Below are 14,311 nucleotides of genomic sequence, written 5' to 3' on the forward strand. Positions count from 1 at the left end.
CTTCACTCAAGTCAACTTTAATGCAGAGAGTAAAGTCCAACAAATGCACAGAACAGTGGTTTTCCACTGTGCATTGTATTTCAAGAAACAAGTGCACAAAACACATGTGCATGAAAGTGATGCATTTGCAACAAGTCACATGTGTTCACGAAACGCTGTTTTTGCTTGCAGTTTTATGGGTACCCAAGCCGATTAGACAAGACATTGATTTTAATGCCTTTACTACTCTCTGCATGGTTGGCTTATAAAAAGCCATTTCCAGTTGTCAACAGGTAATGTACCAGCCTCAAATCTCCTTGTGAAAATAAACAGCAAACAAACACATTCTTAATTTCTTTTGCTACTTTAAATTCTGATGCAAATACAATGTAATTTAATTCATATTCGAATTAATTTCAATAAAAGAGATACTTAGGGAAGACTTGTATCCAAGCCATTAGAGAGACAAGGAATGAAATTATCCATTTCACAGACTATCACCATTACCACTGTTCTGAGAAAGCGTAACATTCTCATCTCACTGTACTGAAACTTTCATTGTTCTGTTCATTTCATTCAACTCTACTCATCAATAAAAGCTTCAACTCAACGTGGAATTGTCCTTTTAACCACCCATTTGACATGCTCGGTGCCAGACAGAAAAGGCTGATGAGTTGGGGGCTTGATACCCCAGACACACGGAGTTGTTGTGTTGATTTTGTGCAGAGTCTATTCGCCAGCTGGTGGAGGTTTGGGTAACTCCAGCCCGACCAGTCGTGCGCTCTCCTCTACAGTTCTCTCGCCTCTTCCGTATTCTGCCTGCAGAGCCTGAGAGACAGAAAATAGAAATTGTGCGTCAAGTCGGATATCAAGATGGAAATCAAGACAGAAATCAAATGCTCAATTAGCAGTCATATACAAGTCATAAATGCCATTATGGCAGCTATTGCTGTTCTTGAAAGTTTTCCAAAGTGATAGAGGCTCGTTATTGGTCGATACCTTGAAAATGAGGTCGCGTTAATGCAGCATGGTTGGGACACCACAAATATCCCTTGAAAGGTTTCCTGTCATCTGATTGCATAATGACATCATGACAATCATAACAACTGAGAGTGGAAATGCAAGTGTCTAGCCTGACCACTGCTAGAATTCTCAGCAATAGGGGAATTTATGGTACAACGGCATTGAAATACATAGTACCCTGTTTTGGGTCACACTCTTGACTAACATTAGAAAGTGCATGGCAGATACCTCTGCACACTATTCAAAAATTAAACGAAAGAGTCATCTCCAAAGGTTCTTTTTTCTTTTTTTTAACTCTACCAGTCCTTCACAAGTTTTAATTTTTTATTTATTTATTTTTTGGGCAATGTAAAAGCTGGCTTTATTGCTTTATTGTCACATAGCCTTCCTCTCTTTGGCATATGAGGGATGCAGGTGTGAAGGTTTACAGGAATTGACTTTTTATTCATATCCTGCATGATCTATTGATTAATTTTCCATGTTGTGCACAAAGAGCAGTGACAGGTCATCCATTTACTGAAGCCCATTGAAAGTTTTGATGGAAGGCAAATCCTGATATTTGTCTGTTGGTTTGTCTGTTGTTGTTGCTTTGTTAAAGCCATACAATCGTGGCGAGTGGTTTGTGCGGCACGGAGACGAACGCAACACGCTGCCTCCCCCATTCTGTATCAAATGTAGTGACACCGAATGAGAATAGCGCTGGCTCAATGGGTCAGCAAACAACACTCTAGACTACAAGAGTTCCGTGCAACAAATCTCATGACCCAAAATGGCGGTCCGAGCGAGCCATGAGATCTTCCAAATGGACGCACACTCTCAGTGCGCACGCGCAATGCGCATGCGCATGAAGAGTGGCCAAAAGAGGCACGCGTCGTCTAGCCTCTCTCCTCCAATCACCGCAGCTCGCTGTCACAATGTTTGTGTATGAAGCGTACACACACACACGCACTCATACACACGTGTCTCAGTGGAAGCAATGTCTCACATGTTTTATGGATATAGCACCGAGTCTGGCATTGCGCAATTTCAAGCACAAACTTCGGTCGTTCGGGAGTTTACTTGACCATTAGGGATAACAATCGTCCGCCTTTAAGGGGCGGTTCCTGCCATATTCCTTTGGTCATTGTTAATGGTATATTCTTTACTCATGTTTGGTTGGTCTTGTGCAAATGGGCATATTCAATGTTAATGTTATTCCACGGAAAAGAAAAATACACTTTCTTTGTATGAAATATGATGGTATCATTTCAAAAGACAGGGCAGTTCCTACAATATTTCTTTTTCTAAGTGCTACTAATGGCACATCCTTTCACCATGTTTTGGCTTTCTACTGCAAATATTGCTAATCACACTGCAATGCAAATGAGCTTATTTCATCATGACGTTACTCATGAGAAAAAAAGAAAGAAAGCCATTTCCTTGCAAGTCATATGCTGGTGTCATTTTTTGTTTACTTAATCCTTCTTTCTCTCTTCTTGATACCACAAACAGCTGTTTCCTAGAACAAGCAGAACTGACCATCCGGTGAGGGAGTATTTCCGCTGAAATCACCACTGGTTAAAAATAAAGAATCCTGCACATGCTATGTGAATGAGAGCGCAATACAATGACCTACACTTTTACTATCAGTCTTCTTACTCAAGCATCACATGCACTGTTGAAGGTGAGAACATGTGACCTGGACATCACAGTATTCATAATTACCAAGTAATCTGTTTCTATTGTCTTGTGTCATGAGGTGATTGCGCAATTAACGGGGGAGAGTATCAAATGAAAGCCTGGCATTTTCACATATCAGTTTCCAAAGACAGACAAGATGTTAAAAGCACTGCAATTTTGTTTCTTTTTTTTTTAATCTCTGAGTTTAAGCTCAGTTTCTGTCAGGCATAAAATGGTTTTGTTGACCCGACCCGCTGAAGACTAGTCAAAAGTATACTCAGGCTGGTGTCTATCAAAAATGTGCGTTATGGCAAAATCAGCCTGTCCTTAAAGGGGAAATCCAGTCAAAATATAAGTTAGTCTGATAGGGAATCTTGAGTAAAATATTAAGAGTTCAACGGTAAAATTTTGATCGAAATCTGATGAAAAATAAGGATGTTATGACATTTTGAAGTTTCACTAATTTTTGTGGAAGTTCTTCAATGGTCAATATGAATATATATGCAAATGGAAAAGTGAGCATGCCATCCCCTCAAGACTCGCCATATAGTTTGTACATAAAATTTTGAAATTTAAAGTTTTTCATTCAAACGCAATTATGCCTGAAGCTCAAAGCCTGATATATCTTACTGATCACTTTTCTGAAGTTATTCAACCAGGAATAACATCATGTTTCAGACTTCAATGACAGAAACATTGAATTTTCTTCATTTTTTCTTACAAGATCAATGGAAAATGTGAGGTTATGATATGGTCAGCTTACTCATTTGCATATTCATAACCACTGTACAAGAACTCTTTTGCAGAAATTAGCAAAATTTCAAAATTTCATAACTTCCTTTCTTATTTTTCATCCAATTTCAGTCAAATCTTTACCATTGAACTCATAAGATTTTACTCTTTTTTTTTCTTTTCTTTTTTTCAACCAGACTAACTTATTTTTGAACTGGATTTCCCCTTTAACAGGTTAACATTGTGTGCCAACATGATGTCACCAGGATCTGTCAATGATGGAGACTGAACTACTGTACTATAAAAGTGGATATTTTTGTGTGACTAATTATTCACGCTTAGCCAGGTGAGAAGAGTTTCGCGCGCTTTTAATTCTGTGGAATCAAGACATGAAATACTGGAACATATAGCAAGCAAAACATGTGTGTGTTTTTATATTTGCGGGAAATGCACAAAAATTTTCGTTTTTACAGTATTGCCCTCCTTTGAAGTCATGTGTGGCACCAATGGGAAGTTACAATATAGGTGCTTAAAGGGATTGTACAGTTTTGGTTGAGACCTAATTTCAGGTTTCTAACATTTTTTGATGAGATAATGACAAACCTCTTAAGAAATATGAAAGAGCATGTAATTCCATGACGAATTCAACGTTTATTTGATGAAAATTGGTTTTCAAATGGCTGAGATATCCAAAGAAGAGCGATTCTAATAGAGTGTGGGACCCACACTTTATTACGATCGCTTTGTTTTACTTTGTTTTTGGATGTTTCAGTCATTCCAAACCCGATTCTCATCAAATAAACTTTGAATTCCTCGTAAAATAGTATGCTCTGTACTATATCATAAGTGCTTTCTTGGTATCTCGCAAAAAATTTAAAGCCCAATTCTCATCTCCACCAATACTGTACTATCCCTTTAACTACAGGTGGTGTTGGGCATTTTTAACAAATAGGTGCACCAGTAATTAGGACTGGCACTATCTCACAGCAGAAAAAGACCTCCCCTGCTGCAGCTTGCTCTCTTTCATTACAGGTACATGTATACTGGCAAGGCTCCCTAACGGGCCGTGGAACATTTCTCAAAGTGGAGGGGCAGTGGGCCCGTGGTGGGGCAAGGATCAGTGGTACCCTCCCAACTGTCTACGTCACTGATGTCACTAAACTCAGCCATAGTCATCATCCGTCCATCCATGTATCCATGCATTTATAAATTATGCATTCCCTCATTTCATCCATTCACTCACTTTTCATGTATCAGATAATTCCTTCACTCTCTCGTTCATTCATTCATCTATCTGTCTATCTTTACCCAGTTATCTCAAATCACTGAAGCTGAAAACATGAAGTAACACAATTAGTCCACTACTGTACATTGTTGCTGTTTTCTGTATTTTTCTTTTTTCAATTCTCCCTTTCATGGAACTGTCATCCACCATGCAAAGGTCCGTCATTCATTGTAATGAGTAATACCGTACTTAACTGGAGGAGGTTCTAAACATATGATTTCACTTCTCTAGAAATTGCACAATGCATTATACTTACATGGATGTAGCAAAAATTACGATTTTTTTTTCTTGTTAACAAGAGTAGAGGTTTCAATATCGTTACTTACACACATAAATTACCTCCTACACATCAACTATCACCATCAAAAACTACACTTTTGAGTGTGCGATCAATAAACCTATATAACATGCTTCACAAAATCCATGATGAATTATCTGTCCATAGTGTGGTTCAAGGTGAAACAAACCTACAATTATATTAAACAAAGATTACGTTATGTACAGTCGACTTTTTGTTTCAATTTGTTGACATACAAAACACTGTATAGTATAGACCTTCAGGGTGAACAGTTTACTTGATCATGCTTGCGACATATCATATGGCATTAATTTATATGTGGGCACTTTAGCATAGTGGCTCTCTGTGTTACATCTTGGTACTTAGCAATGGTGTACAAGGACCAGTGCTGGGTCACTTGAGGTCTTACCTCATATTCCCTTGTACTCCTGAGCAGGCAGTGGTAGGTCTGTGCCTTGTGCAACATGTCGTTGTGTGCTCTGCAAACCTGCTCCTGGGTCACCTGGTTCTCGCGGTACTGCTCCATGAGGTACTGGAAGGCTAACATGTTCCTTGGCGATGTCTGATACCATGGTCCACCATGGAGACAAAGAGAGTATTAAAGGGGGGGGGGAGGGGGGAGGGAGAAAGGGGAATGATGGAAGGAAAGTGAAAGAGAGAGAATGAGAGGGAAAGAAAAGAAAAGGGGAGATGGAAAGAAAGGCGAGAGGAGAGAGAGGAAAGATGAAGAGAGAAGAGAGCAGGAGTGAGAGAGAGGAAAGATGGAGGAAAAAGAAAAAGAGAAATGGAAAGAAAGAAGAGGGGATGGATAGAAAAGAGATAGAGAAAGGGGAGAAGAAAAAAAGGAAGAGAGAGAGAGATGAGTTAGAGAAAGGAAAAAAGAGAAAAGAAAAGAAAGAAGGGAATGAGAAGAGAAATGGAAAGAAAGGGAAAGAAAAGGGGAAAGAGGGCAGATGAGGCATAGGCAGAATGAAGGAATAAAAAAAGGTAATTCAAATCTTACCATTTCTAATTTTATCCTTGATACTAGTAACAACACTCTCAGGACCACCATCTAAAAGCAAACTGTCAAGCTAAGGAAGACTTTCATGCAAGGGCCAGTGAAATATTGCTCTATGTTACATCAATTGCATCAAGTTGATGCCACATTACAGAGCATCAACCTAGCAAAAGATTGCACATAAATGTACCTACATCAACCATACACTTTGGAGGCACTTGTACCTCATTGGCCATACAAAGAAAAGTAAGTCTTTTTTGCTGAGTTTGTGTGATTTTCCAAATTATAGAATTCCAAATACAATGTACAGTCTCTTTTCTGGCAACATGAAAGAACGCATCTCTCTTAACAAGCAGCATAAAAAACTAGATATATCACTACGGCGACTGATATGCCTCCGCCATAATGCATGGTTCTCCTAATAGGTCTATAGTACAATGTCTTGACAATGTGTGATGACAGTTTCACACAATTGGCAAAATATTAAAATGACAGGTTTGCCACAAATGTGCTGAATGTTCACTTTCCTAGAAATAGGTTCAATTGGATGAATGATTAAAATGTCAGAGTGCAGGTATTTGGGGAACTGATGATTTTTACTAGACTTTTGACTCTTTTATAACTTTATGCATTGAGTAATTTTCAAGGTATTGAGAAAAAGAATAATTTCAGTATCAAATGGGAAAATAGCATTATCTAAACCTGGCCTTTGACCTTTGACCACACAGTTCCAAAGAGAATCACTGTTAGGTTGAACATGCATGAATATGTAAGTTTCATGATGATACCTTGAGTTACTTTTGAGATATGGAGGAAACAGTGCAATTCAGCACTTTCACTTGACCTTTGACCTTTGACCTTTTGGTAAGAAACTTCCCACAAAATATATATTGGGTAATACATGCATACATCAAGTTAACAAAAAAAAAAACCTTCAGGCATTGCATAAATATAAGGAATGTAGTGATATTTTGAGGAGTTGACCTTGATGTTTGACCTCCTGACCTTTGAACCATGACCCCTAACTTCCCTAGATAATCACTGCCCATTGGAACAAGCATATATACTAAGTTCCATGAAGATACCTTGAACCATTTGCGAGATATGGAGAAAAACATGAATTTTCAACCTTTTCACAAAATAATCTGTGTCCTTTGACCTTTGACCCCGTGACCCTAAAATCCAAACAAAGTATTATCCCCCCAGGATATACCCTCATACCAAGTTTGATTTAAAACCACCACACGGTTCTTGAGATATCGACAAAAACAAAACGGGACGGACGTACGGACGGACGGACGACCCCAAAACATAATGCCTCCGGCCACTTCGTTGGTGGAGGCATAAAAACCTATACCCCTTAAAGGGACTGTACAGTACTGGTTGAAGTAAGGATTCATGTTTTGAACATTCCTAAGTGAGATAATGAAAAGCCTCTTATGAAATATGAAAGAGCATGTAATTTTAAGAAGGATTCAACGTTTATTTGATGAAAATTGGTTTTCAAATGGCTGAGATATCCAAGAAAGTGCTAATAATAAAAGGCGAGATGCCCCAACTTTATTAGTATCTCTTTGTTTCACCTTGTTTTTGGATATCTCAGCCATTTCAAAACCGATTTTCATCGAATAAACTTTTGATACCCCTTAGAACTGCATGCTCTTTCACATGTCATAGAGTGGTTTCTGAATATCTCACAAAACGTTAAAAGCTAAATCTTCACCTCGACCAGAACTGTACACACCCTTTAAGCCTTACTCTTTACATATTGATGGTAAGAATCAGGCATTTCAGCCAAATCACATGCTCATACTGATGTTATAGCTCACGTACAGAAAAAGATGATTTCATATTTAATCAAAGCAACACAACAACAACAAAAAATCCTGCACTCTGGAGGCCAAGAAATTTTGATTTGCAGCACCCTCTAAGCTCTATTATAACCATTGCACTCTTGCCATTTCTAGACGGAGACTGCCCGAGCACTCCATGTTCGGTCATGGCCATCCCAATGTTAACATGTAAGCCTAAATGATGATGATCAGTTTGGCTGGTTCAGCAGGCAATCGTGAGCGATGTTTATGTGACATGATGCCATGGAGTCTCACACAAGATGTTGATTTATCACAAGATTTTATTCACAAAATTTGAGCCTCATTAGCTGATTTTCTTTGGTGTCCACTCGATACAAATATGTACAGTGAATCTGGGTATAAATTGTGATTCGAGGTGCATGGACAAGATGTGAAAGACAGCGATTTATTCCATTATGAAAATCGTGTCCGGAATTTTAATGCGATTTTTAAATAGTTTTTTTACACTGTGATAAAAGATAACTTTTTGTTGAGGGATTAATTTGAAGTCTTTTTTTTTCCAAAAATTGGAGTGAATAATTTACATAATTTTGCAAAATTCATAATTTTCAGGACTTTGTGAATAACTAGTGTTACAGTATGTTTGCCTTTTTAAGCAGAAATTTCATCTTCTGAGACACTGAGTGTGGAATTCGGGTGCACATCATGAGACCAATACCCACGAGTCATACAGCCCATGAGTAACAGAGCTCACGAGTCATACAGCCCACGAGTCACAGAGCTCACGAGTCATACAACCAATGAGTTTGACACTAAGTTATCAAGGCCCATGAGACTGACACATTATTAAGCCTTGTGTTGTATGTGTTGAACTCGTGGGCTGTTTTTACCTAGTGAGAGGGTCGAACTCATGGGCTTTACAGAGACTCCAACCCCAAGCACCTTCTGATCTGGAGATTCTCCCACCTGAAACACCTAGCAAACGGGAGACTCCAAGTTGATGTGCGCGAAGTTCCTTGTGGCCGGGGTCTAGCTCTAGGGTTCTAGATGTTATCTCATGCTATCTAAGGCTTATTTTTCAACATACGATGACACTAAGTAAGAAATAATTTCAGGCGGGAGAAATTAAATCTCAAGCGGGAGAACAGGAGATTTTGCAAAAATGGGCTGTCAGCGGGAGAGCTCCCGTCGAAAGCGGGAGAGTTGGAGTCGAGTCTCTGGCTTTAAGTTTATTTGCCTAGCGTCGAACTCATGGGCTGTATGACTTGTGAGCTGTATGGATGACTCATAAGACATTATGGACCTCTTTTCAATGTCGAACTCATGAAGTCATGCATGGATGGGCAGGCTGTATGACTCATGGGTGTCGGTCTTGTTGTGGGATGAACCCTGGAATTCAGGGCAATTAACAAAAATGAAACAAAAATAAAAATGAATCTAAGCGTCCGGACCGGAGATACAATCCACTCTTCCTACCTATATCACTATATTATCACTAATATCAGTAAATTTTTTCATCCTGATTAGTGACATAGTTGATGACAGTGAATATCATCTAGCATCCCCGACTTTGGAGATAACTTTGGAGATAACGTCCAAAAAAATAAATAAATAAATAAATGAAATACTCCTCCGGACAGACGGATCTTTCTGTCTAGCATTTCCGGCACTTTCTTGAAATCCAAGAGGAAAAGTGTTGAAAAGTCTGTTTTAAGTAAACCCAGCTCTCAGGAAGTTGGGCACACAAACACTGAAATGTTAGAAGGAGCAGTTGGTGGCGAGGAAGTTAGTAGTCATTGACTACAGGAGAGCTACTGCCCAGATGACACCTCAGTCAAAGATACATGTGAAAAGGATTTGAGAATACTTTATACTAATGCTGACTCACTGTCAAACAAACTGATTGAGTTAGAGATATTTGTACAAAACTTTGATATTGACGTAATATTAGTAACTGAGGTTAAAACTAAATCGTCTGGAACTGAAACAACTCTGACTTCGTTAAACTTACGAGGATTTGATATTATTGGAAATATTGAAAAAAGGCAATGTAATACACGAGGAGTAGTTATATACACAAGGACATCACTGAAGGTGATTGAAGTGGATATGTTTGACAATTTTGCTGAATCTAGTTGGTGTGTTATAACTCCACAGCAAAATTTGAAACTTTTGGTTGGGTGTATTTACCGCAGTCCTTCAAGTTGTACAGAAAACAATACTATGTTGAATTTGAATAGATTGAGTGAACTGAAAAATACGGCAGTATTTATTGCTGGAGATTTTAATTTTCCAGGGATTGATTGGCAAACATGGTATGTTGGAGGTACAGCTGAAAATCCCGCTAAGAAATTTGTAGATGCTCTCCAGAACTCTTATCTTCATCAACATATTACTGAGCATACAAGACTTCGACAGGGACAAAATCCTAGTATTTTAGATCTCATTATTACAAACAATGAGAGCATGGTCAGGAGCGTAGAGGTACTACCTCCTTTGGGAAAAAGTGACCATTGCTGTATTATAACTGATTTGAAACTTTGTGTTGAAACAAAAGCTCAGACTAAGACTTCGGTGTTTAAGTTAGACAAAGGAGATTATGTGAAACTCAATCATCTCCTTGGAAGTGTCAAGTGGAGCGAAGTATTGAAAGACATGACATGCTGTACTGCTTGGGAATTCTTTAAAGATATATTCTTTGCCTGTGTTTCGGAGAGTGTACCCGAATGTCAGAAAGCAAGTCTGAAACAGAGTAAGAGTCCTTATATTTTGAAAGAAGCATTACAGCTGTCTAGAAAAAAAAATAAAGCATGGAAGTTGTATGCTAGCACAGAAAGTGTTGTAGATTATGCCAAATATGCAAAGATTCGTAACCAATTACGATATGTGACAAGACAAGACTGCAGAGAGTATGAACAATCATTAGCAAAAGAGGTGGCTACAAATCCAAAGAAATTCTGGAAATATGCAAATAGAAAAATAAAGAAAAGATCTGGAATTAGTGATTTAGTCAGTAAAGAGGGAAACTGTCATAGCAGTGATAGTGAAAAGGCAAAATTATTGAACGATTTTTTCACAAGTGTATTTGTGAAAGAGGATTTGATTAATATGCCTGACATTGACTGGCAGCATGCTGGACCTATTTTAGATAGTTTGATTACATCACAGAAGAAAGGGTGGAGAAGAAACTGTTAAATTTGAACGCAAGTAAATCTCCAGGCCCAGATGAAATGCATCCAAGATTGTTAAAGGAGACGGCACGGTCTATTTCTGTTCCATTACAAATTATCTTCCACAAGTCGCTGGACGAAGGCTTTTTTCCCAGAGACTGGAAACTAGGCAACATAACTCCTATACATAAAAAGGGAAGTAAAAAGTGTGTTGAGAATTATCGGCCAATAAGTTTAACTTCTGTTGTTGGAAAGGTGATGGAGAGTCTAGTCCGAGATGCGGTCATGCAGCATCTTTTGAAGTATAACTTGCTTTCAGACTGTCAACATGGATTCACTCCAAAACGGTCCTGTATGACTCAGCTCCTTTGTGCAATGGAGGAAATAACTCAGAAACTTGATACTGGGTTTCCTATTGATATAGTATATTTAGACTTTTGTAAAGCCTTCGACTCTGTTCCTCATGAGAGGCTTTTGAAAAAATTGATATCTTATGGCATTGATGGAAAACTGTATTCATGGATCAAAGCATTCACAACTGGAAGGGAACAAAGAGTCGTGATAAATGGTGAAAGTTCAGACTGGAGTCAAGTTAGCAGTGGAATTCCGCAAGGAAGTGTACTCGGACCGGTCCTTTTTGTTATTTTTATAAATGATTTGCCAAATATAATGAATAACTCAGTATTCATGTTTGCCGACGACACCAAAATCATCGGTGATGTCAGTACAGCCACAAAACAGGAATCGCTTCAAACCGACCTAACTCATGCTGATAAATGGAGTAAAAGATGGCAACTTGATTTCAACGTTAGTAAATGTAAGATTCTTCATATTGGAAAAAATAACCCAAGGGAAAACTACAGAATGAATAGTGTAGAGTTGGAAGCAACCAAGCAGGAAAAGGACCTTGGCGTTATAATAGATGAAGAATTAAACTTCCATCAACATGTATCAGCAGCTGTCCAAAAGGCAAATCAAACACTTGGGATTATACACAGGACATTCTCACAAATGACGACGGAAATACTTCCTATTTTGTTCGTATCTTTGGTTCGACCTCATTTGGAGTATGGCAACATTTTATGGCACTTGAGATATAAAATGGACTCTGACAAAGTTGAAAGAGTGCAGAGAAGAGCCACTCGTATGATTCCTGAACTCAAATGTTTGTCATATGAACAACGCCTGGAAAAACTCAACCTACACTCATTATACTACAGGAGACGAAGAGGCGACATGATTACTGTTTATAAATTGCTCAATGGAAAGTTGGGGATTTCTGGTGACATGTTTGTCAAACCAGCTATCCACTCATCAACAAGAGGTCATAGATACAAGCTCTTCACCAAACGTTCAAGATTAGAACTGAGAAGTACATTTTTCAGCCAGAGAGTAGTTGCCGACTGGAACAGATTGCCTGCTAATGTTGTTGAAGCTTCCTCGATTAATAATTTCAAAGATTTATTAGACAGACATGGGGGGGGGGGGGGAATTTAAAACCTCTGCTCCTCAACGCACATAAAGCAACAAGAAGATGATTATATTATGTTGAGACCGGAATACTACAGGACCAGTCCTCTACTTCCGTATCAGATGTGATGTGAGATGTGATGTGATTTTAGTTATTTACAGAAGGTTTTACAGTCATCAATATATTCAATTTCAACACTCAACAGTAATTTACTGCACAGATTTATAGACGTGGGACTACAGGTCTACAGGTATACAGACTAAAACGGTATTGACTAGAAAGAACTCTAGATCTATTGATATTGGGTTACGCGTACGTTAGCTGCCATTTACTGGCTATACGCTAAAAAAGTGTATTAATTGTACAGTTACCTTTGGCCTAATGTATCGCAGTTCTCTTGTAATTCCCCTCAATGCCGTTAGAGCATCTTTCCTCAAGATATTCGACGAAGCCATTCTTCACAATCGTCTTCATCAGCCACAATTTCCATTCGTTTGCATGCGTAATATCAGTTCGGGAAACCCACTCACAAGGGGGGCCTCTCCTTATAAGTAACCCGTCCCCCTTATAAGTAACCCCGTCCCCCTTATAAGTAATGTTGTTGTTGTTGTTGTTTTAGATTGTGGAGCTCTCTGCCGGGTGGGCAATTTGCTCCAAAAAATATAATTATTCAGATATGCCTGAAATTTAATTATAAAAACCTAAACTACTTTAAATTATTTACAAAAAACCAAATTACATTTATTTTCATATTTACAATGATATATATACAACGGAAGGAAGGGGACAGGGTTCCGGAAATGATGTCATCTGCCTACTCCTGCATCGAGAGAAATGCAGGGTTACGCCGTTCCCGTCGGCAAAGCAGGTATAGGACCCGCCCGCCGACGCCGGTGATGTCTTGGCCTTTCCCGGGGTCAGGCGCCTCTAGTTGCCTTATCGGCCTAGGTGTTAATTTATTTATTTATTTACTTATAAGTAACCCCCGGGGCACCCCTTATAAGGAGTCTCCACGCTTTTTTGCAATGCAACGCGAAAATGAAAGGACTGCGGCAATTCGCTTGATTATGTCCATAAAGCTTCACAAGTTTCCTAGTTACTCACGAAATTTGAGCAAAATCGGTTCGAGGCATCATATCTAAAATCATGGATTTAAATGCAATGTCAAACGACCCATGCGAATGCTGAAATGCGAGCGATTACTGGCGTGAGTGTCGCCAGGCGCGGCGGCGCGGCAATGCTTGAGTGCAGACGTGGCGACTGAGCGACTGAGTACTCAGTCGCCACGTCTGCACTCAAGCATTGCCGCGCCGCCGTGCCTGGCGACACTCACGCCAGTAATCGCTCGCATTTCAGCATTCGCATGGGTCGTTTGACATCGCATTTAAATCCATGATTTTAGATATGATGCCTCGAACCGATTTTGCTCAAATTTCGTGAGTAACTAGGAAAATTGTGAAGCTTTATGGACATAATCAAGCGAATTGCCGCAGTCCTTTTATTTTCGCGTTGCATTGCAAAAAAGCGTGGAGACTCCTTATAAGGGGTGCCCCGGGGGTTACTTATAAGGGGGACGGGGTTACTTATAAGGGGGACGGGTTACTTATAAGGAGAGGCCCCCCTTGTGAGTGGGTTTCCCGAACTGATATCGGAAGGCGACGTTACGCAATCGCCTTCTTGTACATGCACAACACGTAAAAATAGTGCAGTGCAGTGTCAATACACCCCTGGAGCTGCCTCCCTCTAGCTCTGTAGCGAAAGGAAGTCCAAGTATCCTGTATCAAATCTCGGTAAGAAAAAGAAAAAGAAAAAAGCTAGATTCTAACTGAATTTTTTGGTGTGCTTGTTGAGTGGTCAGTACATGTAAGTCGCGGGTGTCA

The 14,311-nt window shown here is 39.3% G+C and overlaps 1 protein-coding gene across 1 annotated transcript; it reads right to left on the reverse strand.

Moving 5' to 3' along the window:
• Window positions 1–689: 689 nt before the first annotated feature.
• LOC139725933 (protein FMC1 homolog) lies at window positions 690–12,887 on the reverse strand. Its single transcript, XM_071637016.1, has 3 exons — window positions 12,803–12,887; window positions 5,386–5,538; window positions 690–807 (listed from the first exon to the last, which is right to left on the reverse strand). Exons 1-3 carry the CDS (start codon window positions 12,884–12,886, stop codon window positions 709–711), a joined length of 336 nt encoding a protein of 111 aa, XP_071493117.1. The 5' UTR covers window position 12,887; the 3' UTR covers window positions 690–708.
• Window positions 12,888–14,311: the final 1,424 nt, after the last annotated feature.

This window comes from Diadema antillarum, unplaced genomic scaffold, assembly GCF_040938485.1.
Source record: "Diadema antillarum isolate AM-2024a unplaced genomic scaffold, OU_Dant_1.0 seq00000069_RagTag, whole genome shotgun sequence".
Taxonomy (NCBI): domain Eukaryota; kingdom Metazoa; phylum Echinodermata; class Echinoidea; order Diadematoida; family Diadematidae; genus Diadema; species Diadema antillarum.

Excerpts from the sequence above, each read along its gene's own strand:
- LOC139725933 (XM_071637016.1), bottom strand. The coding sequence starts at position 12,886 with ATGGCTTCGTCGAATATCTTGAGGAAAGATGCTCTAACGGCATTGAGG. Across the intron at positions 5,539-12,802 it reads TGCGATACATTAGGCCAAAG|ACATCGCCAAGGAACATGTT; the intron begins GTAACTGTACAA and ends CCATGGTATCAG. Across the intron at positions 808-5,385 it reads GGAGTACAAGGGAATATGAG|GCTCTGCAGGCAGAATACGG; the intron begins GTAAGACCTCAA and ends TCTGTCTCTCAG.